General features: G+C 32.6%; 1 protein-coding gene across 1 annotated transcript in view; it reads left to right on the top strand.

The window, feature by feature from the left end:
* The window catches only part of LOC139522914 (von Willebrand factor D and EGF domain-containing protein-like), a 102,680-nt gene that overhangs the window by 67,972 nt on the left and 19,777 nt on the right, over nucleotides 1-14,931 (top strand). Inside the window, exon 21 of the mRNA XM_071316549.1 lies at nucleotides 1,591-1,699. Within this exon, the coding sequence (XP_071172650.1) occupies nucleotides 1,591-1,699 (109 nt within the window). The remainder of the gene's footprint in view (nucleotides 1-1,590; nucleotides 1,700-14,931) is intronic.

Genomic DNA, 14,931 nt, shown 5'->3' with positions numbered 1-14,931 from the left:
TGTGTTATGTTGAAGAAATTTTTATGGTAAAAACCAAATACTGCAAAAGCGCAAATGTCCTATGTAAAAAAAGGCAAATGTCCTATGAAAAACTGCAAACGTCCCGCGCCGATGGTAATGATATAGCAATATATAATCAATAGGTTTGCAATTTTTAAATAGGATTTTAGAAAACATGATACAATAAGAAATATTTTAACATACAAACTTGACCGCATTGAAAATGTATAGATGAACTACATAAATACAAAACTAGTCTCATAAATACTTTCTACAACAACAACAAAAAACTTCGTGAAAAAGAAAAAAGAAAATAGATAAAAGAAAGATAGAAAATAAAAAATAAAATGGAAGTCACCTTAAATAATGAACATATTAAACCGATTTAGCAAGATTTGAAACATACGTATACACTTAATACATGTATACCATATTGGTTTTTAACCAAAAAAAAATTAATATCAGTATCAATTCTTAAACAGAATTAAAAATTGTCACTTATTTGAGTAGTTCAAATTATATATGATAATTATTTATTTCTTCATTTTCACAAAAAATCGTAATACACAAGTATGATATTTTTTTTTCCAAAGTTAAGAGAACAAAGAAAGGGTCAAATAAAATATACTCTAATGAAATATTCAAACAAAACAAGCCTCAGTACAATAAACTGTAACAATATGAGAATTGTTCTAGTTTTTTTTATATTTGTTTGTGGTTTTTATTTATTTATCGGCAACATAAAAGTAAATATTTATTTTTAGATATTCGTTTGAGAATGCATTTTTAAAACAAAAAATCTTCAGTTCATAGTGAAAAAAATTAGAAAAGTGCTCTTTTCCCCCTCAATTTCTAAGATCAACTCTCTCATCATCGATCGAAATAGATTTATTAGATAATGATTACCAATTTCAAAATTATGCAAGAACTAATATGAAAGCAACATAATTTTGACATGTTAACGAATAAAGCCAATATCAGTTACACGTGTTTTAGAAATTAGTTCATATACATTATCTTAAGTATTCCAAATTCTGTTTCCCTATAAATAAACAAAACATTTTTTTTTTATCTATACCAAACATCTAGAAGCGTTGAAATTGTAATCAAATAAAAAGTTGAGCTAGTTTTTGCTTATATGAATTTGAATTTCTTTAATGATAAAAAATAATCTCATGCATTTAATAATACCTCCAAAACAACACTAACGGTTGGATAATGTATCAACAGTGTACCTGATACGTAGCAAATATAAGCTTATTGGCAAGTGTCTTTGAATGAAATGATACTGTTTTCATTGTGACTTATATGTTATTTTTTTAAAACTTTAAAAAACCGTTTATGTGACGGCAAATTATCAATATGGCAGACCGTTAGAGATCGATGGAAATATCGAACTTGATACTTTCAGTAAACGTATTCATTAAGGTGGTTTTAATTGAAATTTAAATGCATATAAAACTTCTTCAATTGTAAATGAACATGATGTTATGTGTGCGTTTATAACATGTGCACTGAAGATATAAAAAGGGCCTGACTGCTTTATCTAAAATTGCAAATTTTTCAAAAACATGTTCGTTTTTTTTTAAGACAATAATGAATCAATTGTGGTGATAGCTGCTTCTATCGGCGGATTGCTTCTCGTTATAATGGTGATTATTGGATTAATATATTACAAAGTCAGATGGAACAGCACAAGGTTAGTTATCATAGACTAAATAAAAGCGACAGCAACCCGACCATAGAGCAGACATCAATGGGTCTTCAATGGGTGTTCTACATATGAAGTATAACAAATGCATGTGACACGGGACAAAAAGTCGGAAAGTGAGAAATACCATTTTATTGAACAATGGTGTCAAATTTGTTTTGCAGGAATGTTGTCAAAATATGACACCCAATTTCAAAGATTATTATACAAAAACATCGATAGGTAAAGCGTCCTGCTATGTTATGCAAGGTTCATATAAATGTAAGGTTTTAAGTACACAAGGAAACATATTCAAGTGTATTTGGAAAAAAAACAGTACGGGCGTAATTGTCAGTTTAATCTAAACCCACTACGATGGATCTGTGTTTTGTTACTACTGAAAAATTTGAAATTGGCAATTGAAAAGTAAAAATCATCACGAATGTCATAGATTCTAGTTCGAAGTCGTCCATCTGTGTCAATATGCATATTGAAGAAAAGATCTTGACGCATATCTTCAAGTTTTGGTAATAAAGTTAATCTCAAGCTCGCTATGATTAATTGGATGTAAGCGATCATTAAATTTTTATGCCCCACCTACGATAGTAGAGGGACAGTATGTTTTCTGGTCTGTGCGTCCGTTCGTTCGTCCTTCCGTCTGTCTGTCCTTCCGTCCGTTCGTCCCGCTTCAGGTTAAAGTTTTTGGTCAAGGTAGTTTTTGATGAAGTTGAAGTCCAATCAACTTTGAACTCAGTACACATGTGCCCTATGATATGATATTTTAAGTTTCAATGCTAAATAAGTGTTTTGACCCCAATTTCATGGTTCACTGAACATAGAAAATGATAGTGCAAATTTCGGGTTAAATTTTTTGGTCAAGGTAGTTTTTGATGAAGTTGAAGTCCAATCACCTTGAAACTTAGTATACATGTTCCCTGTGATATGATCTCTCTTATTTGAATGCCAAATTAGAGTTTTAACCCCAATTTCACGGTCCACTAAACACAGAAAATGATAGTGCGAGTGGGGCATCCGTGTACTATGGACACATTCTTGTTTATTATTGAATGAACAGGCTGACCATGTATCTAAAAAAAACGGAATTACAGTTTTGCACGATGATTTTCCTTAGGTTTAAAAGGAGTTTTGATTCAGATGAATACAAAAACAAGTTTCATAGTAGGACTGTATAATTATTAACATTTATAAAGCGACTGTTTATTGAAGCATCAATCCACCAAACTTATTATATGGCAAACGTTTGTGTACTTTGCTAATTTGCATAGCAGCCATTTTGCCTTGTCATGACGACAGCCATTACAATAGGATATGGAACGCCAACACTGTCTTGTTATGACCATTATCATTATATGATGTACATTAACCTTTATATGATGTGCACTTGTCATTATATGATGTGCAAAGACCTTTATATGATGTGCAAACATCCTTATATGATGTGCAAACATCCTTATATGATGTGCAAACATACTTATATGATGTGCATATATACTTATATGATGTGCATATAAACTTATATAATGTGTAAATGTGCTTATATGATGTGCGTATGTACTTATCATGTGCAAACATTCTTATATCATGTGCAAACATTCTTATATGATGTGCAAATGTACTTGTATTATGTGCAAAGATCCTTATATGATGTGCAAATATACTTATATCATGTGCAAACATTCTTATATCATGTGCAAACATTCTTATATCATGTGCAAATGTACTTATATTATGTGCAAAGATCCTTATATGATGTGCAAATATACTTATATCATGTGCAATTATACTTATATCATAATAAAATTATGTACATATCATGATATGATGTGCAGTTACCATTATTACTATACTATATATAAAAATATTAATTTTCGCGAACCATTTAGGTCACGGAAATTCCAAAATATGGCATCAGTAAGGAGAGTTGTGCAAATAATGTGAATACACAGAACCCCCATCCAAATTATCTCCAGCTAAAAGTATTCATCTTTTTCTATTTTATATGTACTAACAATGTTCCATTTTTCTATAATTTCGATTAAAATATTCCAAAATCTGAGTAAAATTAGATAGAATGCCCCAAATAAACATTGTCTGATTGGTTGAAGTACTGTGGCGTCGATGCTTAGCATAATAAGCCTCGATGTAAAGCACACGCTTCACAGGAAGAAGGAGAGTTTTACAAATAATGTGAATACACAGATCCTCCATCCTATTTTTATTTTGATGGAAATGTTGCAGTGTTCATCATTTCTGTTTTGATTCTGCTCACAAAATTCCATTTTTTCTATAATTCCGATTTAGATATGTGGAACCCGCAATAAAAATAGATGGCCTCAATCACGTGGTTTCAATGATTTAATAGCAACGCAAAAAATTCCATTAATCATGTTGTACTTTGTTACCAATCGGAACTACTCGGCCTTTCTGGTTGCACGAAGTGAATAGCCGAGTAGTTCCGATTGACGATTGTTACATAAGCCGAATCACACATACGATCTTTGCGCTCAAATGTAGTTCTTGGTGAAGTATACAGGTAACTTCGTTTACGAAAATTTATACACACTTTTTCATTAACATATTATCAGACTTTTGCATATTCACGTTTTTTTATGCTGAACTGTAGTCGAATTCAATTCTATACATTTTTTTTTACGTGAAGCAGTAGGAGTAAGAATATTTTTTCGCGCCAATTTAAGCAGTTTCATCACGAAGAACAAAATTATTTATTGTTATTTTCGTGAAATTTTAGTCATATAGTTTACCAATTAGAGAATTTTTTGTAAGTATTACTTATTCATGTTAAGGTTCTACTGATGTGCTTCTCTAGACCCTTTTGACGGTCCGTTTTATCCCATTTATCTCAATACTATCTCCGATGACAGGAATGTCAACTCGACCTATTCGTGTCGAAAGTGAAAATCCATCTATGAAATAATTTTTTCTTCAACGGTTCACGCATTATTTTTGTATTATTTGATAACCAATCACATTCACGTTGCATGTTTGCATGAAAATGGTTATGTATTGGTGAATTGTAAGGGCGATGCAACATGCGAGGTCAGTGTGCGATCACGTGACATTATTATTTGTAAACAAACATGCTCCCCGTGTAACACGTGTCTGGATTATCCTTTCAAAGTGTTGTGAATTTTTCAATCACTATTTTATGATATATTTCTTTTTGTTTTTAGGTTTGCATATTAGTAGTCCAAGTGAATTAGACATAGTTCTGAGTCGTGTGTGTGTTTTTTTTTATTGAATTAGAAGGTAAGTCTACATAAGTTATATTTAACTTAAGTTTAAAAAGATGACTCCACTTTCACTCTATATTTAAAACCCGCATACTAATTTAAACAGCATTTGCTCTGCTTGAATGTTAATTTGCCCCTTCCCCGTCATTTCCCAGTGACGGATCCAGGAATTTTCATATGTTGGGGCCCACTGACTGACCTAAGAGGGGGCCCGCTCCAGTCACGCTTCAGTGATTCCTTATATAAGCAACCAAATTTTTCCCAAAAAGGGGGGGGGGGGGCGGGCCCCCCTCTAAATCCGCCTCTGTTTCCCTTTTAAATTTGCGCAAAAGTCATACTTTCAGTCCATTTCGTTAACGGCTGATTTGTGATTTTACCATCTTAACTGCAATTTTCATATTGAACACATTTGACCATTCAGTATGAGTTCCCAAGTTTTTGACTTATATGAAGGAGGCTTTAGGTCATGTTTTCCTAAACACCTTATTGCTATTTGTCTGTCTGGATTGTTATACCCATAAAATCAGATAGTGATGAATATGCAAGTTTTCAACAATCCCAGAAAATACACCTTATTGCTATTTAGTCCAATCTGGCAAAACCAGTCACATGTAAAACTTCCTGTTTGGGTCATGCGGCTGAAAATAGAGGTTTTTCAGTAGAGAGCTGAGGGAGGAAAAACTTTAGAAAGCGATTATCAAGAAACTTTAAGATAGTATGATCCACTTTTTTCGAAATTAAATTGAAGTAAAAATTATTTTGTTTTAAGTATTTACGGTAAGTTAAAAGGGTTTTCATTAAAAAGTATTGTGCATGGTGAATTGTTTCAACGGCCCCCAGATAGCTTCAACTGGATGAAAAAGTTGTGTAATGTTAGAACTTATCCGGTATGGAATAAATAGCGATTAGGTGTATTGACATCCACGGAAAAAAATAGGAAGTAAGGTGCATGTACACATGTATCTCCCCTTTAGGTTTTGATAAATATTGGATATGACATTAAGAAGTTATAAAACTGTATTCTTTGAATATGTTTCTAGCGTAACATGCACACTTAGTACTGCTTTTTATCAGATATTTTATAACTTATGTCTTAAAATTCGGGTTTTATCCATTCCAATAGGTGGATTTAAGTTAATGAGAAAAATGCTCTGTTCACTAACTCAGCAATGCTTTAACTGTTGTGAATGTGAGCTCCCTTTTGCTATTATTAGAATCTAGATTTACATCATTCATTTTCAACTTATGAGTTCTCCTTTCATTCAAAAGGTAGATTTCAATGTCTGCTGGTCACTTGACAAGAAAATGCACTCAATGATATTATTTGCCTCAATTTACACCTGGAATGCAGATTTTTCACTAAAATAAATGTCGTTTACTTAGTAATAAATAGTTTTGTATATTACTATCATATTCATGTTTTCATTTGACATTACGAAAGTGCTTTTGAGATCCAGGATTCTGACTTGAATAAACAGTGTTTGTAACACACATGGTTTCAACCGTTTCTTTCCCTTCCCTTAAAAGTATCTTTCAGTTTTAAAACTACCTGATAATAATACAGAGTTCACACCTAATTTGAATTGGATTGACATTAACTAATTTGAATTAGTTTAATTCACATTTGAAAAGGTTTACATCCTACCATCAATTGTAATTTGAATTGCAATGCGCCTCAAATTAGCTTAGCTGTCTGAATGACGTTTACTTTTAATTTGTATTAAGGCCACGGTTTTTTAATTTGTTGGTTTACGGATTTTTCGCATAAAAAAGTCGGGTCGGTCGGTCGGAAAAAAAAAGAAAAAAAATATCTTTCAAAACAGAAAAAATACGCAAAATAAAATAAATATTTCACCTTACTAACAAAATGTTGGTCTTATATGCTGTTTTGTCATCATTTCTTAACATTAAGTTCGTTGAAATATTATTGATCAGTGATCATGAACATCGCATGACATCGTTTAATAATTTCCTGTAAAAAAGGGGGGTTGCACGGACAAAGACGAAATTAAATCGTCATTTCACAAACAAGAAAAACAGATTCGCGTAGCTGTCAATCAATTCCAGAAAACTTGGTGAATAATGATCTTCAAGCACAAAAACTGATAAAGAAAAAAATATAAAAACGTCGTACAAAAATAAGTTTCAACACACGTGTCGAAAAACGTAATAGACTCGTCCACTGGAAAAACGACAATATCGGGTTAATCAGTTGTCATGCAATCCGGTTTTTATCACAATGATCGATATTTTTTGTTATCTATGAAACATGAAAATTTCAAATGATTTGTTAATATTCAGTACTTTATTGATGTATTCCACCTGTCCACATTTGGACAAGTCTATTTCTCTGAGATGATGCATCTTACGGACTGATGACAAATAAGGGAAACGAACTTATTTTGTAAGTGGTTTTAAACACAGGTTTCGTTCCACAAAATTATTTGTGCAAAAGACATTTCAAGGTCAGTTATAATTGATTTGTCTATTTTTAGAAACGTAAATTATTTTTCACAACAGAAAGGGTTACAGTCAACTTTGTTAATGATTAATGCATTTCATTTCATAATAAAGAAAAATTTAATTATTTTTCAGGGATAATGCATTTAAAAGGGTCGGCGGGAATAAAAAAGCATGAAACGTCAATTTTATTTTTATTCTGAAAATCGGCAAAATCGGGTCGGCGGATCCGTAAACCAACAAATAAAAAAACCGTGGCCTAACAAAAACATAGTTCAAATGCGAATGTAAGTGAATTGTTTGTCTATCTATGGTCAATTTTTAGCCACATTGTTGAATTTTATTTATGGAGCTTACTTTTCAGTTACATAAATTTAAGATTAATATTTCTGAGTGGTACGTTACTTATAAAGGGGGTGGATTCCCAGATATTTAATGAAATTGTATTCAGTTTATGGTTTGTGGGCCTCTTATTTGGGGTTATTGATATCAATTGAGGTGTAAGAGGGAAACCAAAATAGTGAAAGATCATTGAAAACCTGATCTATTAAAGTTCATTGATACATGTGTATGTTTAATCAGCCAGTCAATTTAGGTATTTAGAAATCCAAGATTCAATAAAAAATGAATTCTTGGGAATATGTAGAATTATTCACTCAAGGTGCAATCAAACTTATTTATTTCACTTTTTGATTTCTCTTTATTTCTTGGTCTCTTAGTAGGTGTTGCAGATTAGAAGTATTTTCGTACCATAGTATTGTTAGTGTTCCGGATCCTGTTCAGTAGTTAATAGTGAAAATTTAGGTAAGTTTACATTATGTTTATAAATAAACTAAGCCCATGCTAAACTAACTCTAATCTTGCTGTATTTTCCTCAAAATTTTTGAAATACACTTGCATAATATAATAAGAGATTGGCATAAGCTTTCTTCTTCACACTGCCCTCAAAACTCAGTGGCAAAATGACTAGTCTTAGGCAAAAAAATAGTATATGTTTGTTTACCGTTACCTGATGACCTACCCTAATTTTAGCGCTAACCCTAAGTCATTTATTTTCCTCTTAAAAGTGAAAAATAAATAGAACTTGTGTCACGAGGGTAATAAGGGTTGCCAATAAATAATATAATAAGAGATTGGCATATATAATTATAATAAGCTTGCTTCTTCACACCACCCTCAAAACTCATTTTAGAATTGATAGCAATACAGTTTTTGTGTCTTTTATTAAACTTAACATTTATACGTTATTCACACACTTTAACAGTGCTTATTGAAAATTGTACCAAAAAAAACGTTAAGTAGGCGGTACTAAGACTGAAAGAAAATTAAGACGCTTAACATTTTTTTATATGACCAGAACAATTTCTTTGCGTTGTATATAATGCTATCATGTTGTCTGCGTCTTCGTACTGAGACTTATTTAGTTTGCTGCAGTAACTTTAGTTCTGGTGAATGGATCTCTGAAAATTTTATACTTGGAGGTTGAATACCACCATAGGAAGGTGGGGATAGAACTTGGGGGTTATAGTCTCAATAGTTTTGGAATTTGGGGCTACAAAAAAAAGCCGAAATGAGCATTTTTCTTGGTTTCCGCATATTTACTTTAGTATAAGTAAATAGAAATCTGTGAAATTTAAACACAAGATAATAATGAACATAATGGAAAGGTACATCAATGGATTGTTTTTATACGCTCATCAAAATTTTGACAGGACATATTATGGTACAGAAATGTCTGGTGTCCGGCTGTCTGGCGTAAACATGTCTCACCATAACTTGAGAACGACTTATCCAAATGCCATGAAATTTAATATAGTTGTTTCTTATGATGGTCAAATGATCTGTTTTTGGTGAAAATAAAATTGTTGAGTTACTGCACTTTATAACTAAACAGGGGGGGGGGGGGGGTGTCTTTATCACACTGTATCTCAAAAACCATTCTTGATTATGACTTAAAACTTTAAACACTTCTTATTTATATTAATCTCAATATCTGTGTACTTTTTGGTGATGATTCAAAATTTCATTTTTGAATTGTTGGGTATTTTGTAAAAAAGGGGGAGGTTTTTTTCCATGTCGGCCATATCTCGAAAACAAATTATGATTTTTGCTTCAAACTTTACACATGTCTTTGTTATATTATCCTAAAGATCTGTATACTTTTTGGTGATGATTCAAATTTTGAGTTATTAGTATTTTAATTATATGCGTGTTTTTAACAACACGGAAAATCAGAATTACGCAGTATTTATATTTAGTGTTTTTCTAAATTTAGAAACACGTTAGAGGGAATTCCCAGTTTGATAAAATGCGAGAGTTCTCTGAATTCCGATAAATCTATTTCTGTCATATAAGAACTGAAGTGGAGTTTTTCTTATATTTTACCTTTATGAAACTGATATTTGAGATTGTACTTCCATAAAGAAATAGAGAACTATCTAGGTCGTTTAATAAACATTTAATATACGTTCTTGCTCCAGGTTTTTTTTGGAAATTATGCGCATGCGTATAGTTTTCTTGACTTTGAGGGGTTTTCAATTGAATGGTTGCTCTGGATTCCCCACTCAATTAATTAATTTTAAACTCGTGGGATCTTTTATATGTATGTCTGCTATTGAAGGTTATTATTGTTGCATAATTTTAAATCATATGCATCATTTAAATGAAAATAAATATAGTCCACATCGTAGAACACCCCTTCAGGCAAAATGGAGTCTTCCATATTATTGTTTCCAATTGTCTCCCTTCTGGAAGTAACTTCCGTGAATTCTGAATTAAAACAATATGTCGAGTATTAGCTCGTTCTGTCAATAAAGTGTATTATATTAAAAATGATCGAAATTTAAACCGATAAATGTGTACGGAAAGGAGTCATGATCACTGACCGAAAGGAAATTAAATATTTAAAGAGTTAGGAATGGGGTTCCTCCTAGAATTAACGTAGGAAAATAGGTGATAAGACACGAAGTGAAATACCTTCTCTCACTCTGAGTCTCAGTGACTGCTGTGGAAAGTAAACTTGGAATTGATAGTACAAAAATAAAACACAATAGGCCTAATCGCATTGTTCATACACTTTTATCCGGGATTGGCTATTTTGTAACTATTTTACATGTGCAGTTGAATTAGTTTTGAAAATAATATTATCCAGCTACATGTATACATGTACATGTGTCAACGAAACAACGGCAATCGTATCCGTCAGAGCAATCTGCTCTTTGATTTTTTTGGGGGGAGGGTTCCAAACCTGTTGTTTATAAGTTGCAAATCAGGCCATTACATTAATTGTTGCTTACTTAACATGTCTAGACTGTTTTTTTCTCACTTATTAAGGCTGTATGGTTGCCTATAATTACTTTGTTATTTTAACCTCTGGAAAGCTGTCTCATTGGAAATTATACCACATATATACAGATTTTTATATGGATTGTAGACCTGAAAAAGATTTTCAAAGTTGAATATGCTGCAAACTTCAAACAACCTACTACTTATTTACCATGCATGTCTATCATGAAACTTTTGATCAGAACTATATATAAGTGATTTCACCATTTCTTCATATGTGTACCACTATCAATCAACAGAACAAATGCAAATTATTTTTTTAATATTTGCATATGGTTTCCTTTAATTTCTCACATCTATTTTATTTGAATTTAGGGAAATAAGTATTATGTATATAAACAAATCTCATGTCGTTACATAACATGTACATGTACAACAATCAAACATCAACCCACACCAAACTGGCTGTAGTTGAAAAACATCAAAAGGGAAAATACAGTGAAATCTGGAGAATTTATATTATCACATATACATGCATTTGAAATATATTTAAAATATTTTTTTCAAATTTTTTAGTTTAAGGTTCCACCTAGCTACCATATTAGAAAACTGGGATTTAAATGCTAGTCTGTTAGAGGGATATTTCTAGTGGCGAATCCAGAAATTTTCATAAGTGCGGGCCCACTGACTGCCTGAGAGAGGGCCCACTCTGATCATGCTCCAGTGGTCCTCTAAATAATCAACCATATTTTTCCAGACGGGGGGGGGGGGCCTCTTTTAGTCTTACATGTATTTATGTGTACATATATCACTGATTCAGTGGCGATGGTGAAAAGCTATATATAGACACTGACAAGTCTTGGATAACATTTTATAGTTTTGAATGTTTCTTCATCAGTTTACTAAAATTAGGTGGAGGTATGTTTTTATTTCCAACAGAGGGCACTCATGCTCAACCTATATCAGTTTGTGCATGAAGCGATTGATAGTTGCCAGACACTGAATGATTATACCTCAAATTTGTGAAAGTTTTAACCTATGCATATATACTTTAAATACGATAAAAAAAAAAAATCATGTCTTTTTCAGGACTTCTGATCCAACCATGTAGAATGGCATGTTATTGAGATATGGTTCTGGTTGATGGATGTTCACGAAGGACCTGTAGTACAAAGTATATCACTGGATTAAGCTCTCTGTCTAAGTGTATTATTAAAGTGCTTTGCTTTGAGCTCGGTTCATTGTTATGCAATTCATTCTTTGTGAAGTAAAGATTTTACAGACAACTCTCATGTACAAGGATGTCTCCATGTATTATCATTTCTATGTACAATGTAAGTAACAGGGAGATAAAAGCATTTTATTTTTTGTTTGAACCAAACATTATTTGTCCATTGACCAAATTTGTTTTGCTTTCACCAGCTTTGAAGGAGATATTATCAAAGAATTGATAGAAAACAGCACAGAAGCTTACTTTCTAGCTCATCAGGCCCAAGCATCATGTTAGGCATTGTCATTACTAAAATCCAATAAATTTCTTCTAATCTGACGATCAATTCAACATTTTAAAGTGTTATACTAATGATACTGACAAGCCACCACAAAGATATACTGAGTGCCAATGAAAACGCAACACTTTTGTTTTTCAAAAAAGTCTGATAATTTTTATTTATTTTATATTAGAACTTTGTAAAGTTGGTTGAAAATGACTTTAAAGACAATTGTCGACAACTTTACAGTTGGGTGATTTTTGGAACAAATGCGAAGTAAGGGTTATTTTGAACGGACATAAACCGAGTTCACCGCTTTTCAATATACGCACCATTTTCACGATTTTGTCATTTAAAGCTTGGCTAATGTCGTGAATTTTCCCGCCCTTATTGTAAGGAAACTGCAATAAACATCTGAGTAAATGCCAGGACTTTCTGACAACCAGCGACATGCAGTTTCCGGCATGATCCAATGAAGCCTTTCACAGCATTCAATTTCGAGAAGACTGTAGCCTCTACAATAACCCAAATCATCCACAAATTCAACAAAAATGGATCAGTTAATGATAAGCCACATCCCGGGGTTCAAAAAGCAAGAAACGCTCAGCAAAACCGATACATTTGGTCTTTAACATATCCGATATCGACTCTGAAGGATGTCCAAAGGTCACGAGAGTTCAATGGTAGTCAAGGTAGATCCTCTGAAGCAATTTCAGTAAAGCACCATTTGCGCAGAAATTCAACAGTTAAAGAACACCACAGCCGACATCTTAATGGCCGTCTGGCGTAAACATCGAATTCTGTAGACCAAAAATCGTCAGTGGTGGTTACATAGACGTTTGGCACCCGCCTTGGCCAAAAGTCATGCGTTTCGCCAGATTTAGGTCCGATAGAGCAAATTTTGCATCAGATTTGACATGGTTTAGACGATGAAAACCACCACCAATATCAAAAAGTCAGCTTGAGTTTGCTTTGCGGGACAAGTGGAATAACAATCCTCGAGATCACATTAAACGTCCGGGATGATCAATTCCGCGGCGCTGTCGAGATTGCGCTGCACAACAGGGTTGTAACATTTTTTGTTAGGACTGTGATTTGATGATTCGTCATTGGATGTTTCGTTTATCTATTGCGCCCGAAAGATGACAATGAAACATTTTTGTTTGATATCGATCTATTGTTAGAATTGTTAATTTTCAAGAACAATTCATTTTGAAAGATCATGATTTCTAATATAAATTTTATTTTTGAAAAACCAAGTGTTGCGTTTTCATTGGCACTCTGACAGTATATATAAATAGAACCATACAAATAGTTAGCAAATACATATAAAAAAAGATGTGATATGATTGCCAATGAGACAATTCTCCACAACAGACCAAAATGACATAGAAATTAACAATTACAGGTCGCCACACACCCTTCAACAATGAGCAAAGCTAATGCAGCATAGTCGGCTATAAAAGGTCTCAAAATGACAATGTGTAACAATTCAAAGGAGAAAAATAACGCTTATTTATGTACAAAAAATAAAGAAAAAACGAATATGTAACGCATAAACAAACGACAACCACTGAATTACAGGCTCCTTATATCATGTTCTCAGATATCATCTCCCAATTTAAAAAAATCACGAAAAATTGAACCTATTATGTGTTGCTCTCCTAGCTATAAAATGTATCCAAAATCAAAGATGTGGAACATATTCTATCATAATCATTTGGTAACTAATGCAATTAGTGTCTCTTCCATGCCTGTCTTGAACATAAAAACTAAACTACATATAAAATAAACAATACTCCTAATGCTCCGGTTGGTTGTCATCGTGCAACACAGTTAATAACACATATAGGAAAATCATAGAACTACATTTATCATAAAACACTGTCAAACATTCAAACATACTATCCACACTCATCTGTGTCCACACTTGTATTATGTGGAAATATATTTATATGATGTGGTTGTGTCATTATATTATGTGCTTGTAATCTTATATGATGTGGTTTGGTTTACAAAATGTACTTCATTATATGATGTCGAAACGTCATTATATGATGCGCTTTCATCGTCGTTATGGTCAATGAACATGATTACGATTAGAATGATTACTGTCTACGTCATAACTGATTCCGATCTGTTTCTGTAAACTATAAACCCGGCTCAAATATGTGTCTATCGTTAGCGAGAGTGTAATTAATAGGAAAAATGAGACAGTGCGATTTAACAAAATCAACGTTTCAAACATTTCGGAGGGAGATTAAGATCAATTAATACAGGAGCTAATTGGAGAAATTTGCGGCTGTAGCGAAAATATGATAAAACATTTTGAAGCTCTTTATAGCTTGCTATTTGGGTTAGGCAAAGGCTACGTGTTGAAGGTCGTGCTTTGAACTATGATTGTTTACTCTTACAAACTATGACTTGGATGGAGAGTTTTCTCATTGGCTCTCATACCACATCTTCTTATTTCTATTCATTGCAAAATACACCATTGAACTCACAGTCAGTTTTAAAAATATTTCACAACAATAGCTATAGAATTATCTACTCATGCATAATATGGCAAGATGTATTATTGAATAATATAAATGGTAAGATGTATAATGTAGTGTTACTCCTCCTAAACCATATAAAGTCGGAAATATTTGTGATATGACGTATACATGTAGTGTTTTGTACTTCCTTAATTTGTCTTTAAACAATCTTTTTTCCACAGAATAAGCCATAATAT

Source organism: Mytilus edulis, chromosome 1 (genome assembly GCF_963676685.1).
Source record: "Mytilus edulis chromosome 1, xbMytEdul2.2, whole genome shotgun sequence".
In the NCBI taxonomy this organism is placed as follows: Eukaryota; Metazoa; Mollusca; class Bivalvia; order Mytilida; family Mytilidae; genus Mytilus; species Mytilus edulis.
Note: the sequence above shows the minus strand (reverse complement) of the source record. Positions and strands in the feature narration are given on the sequence as shown.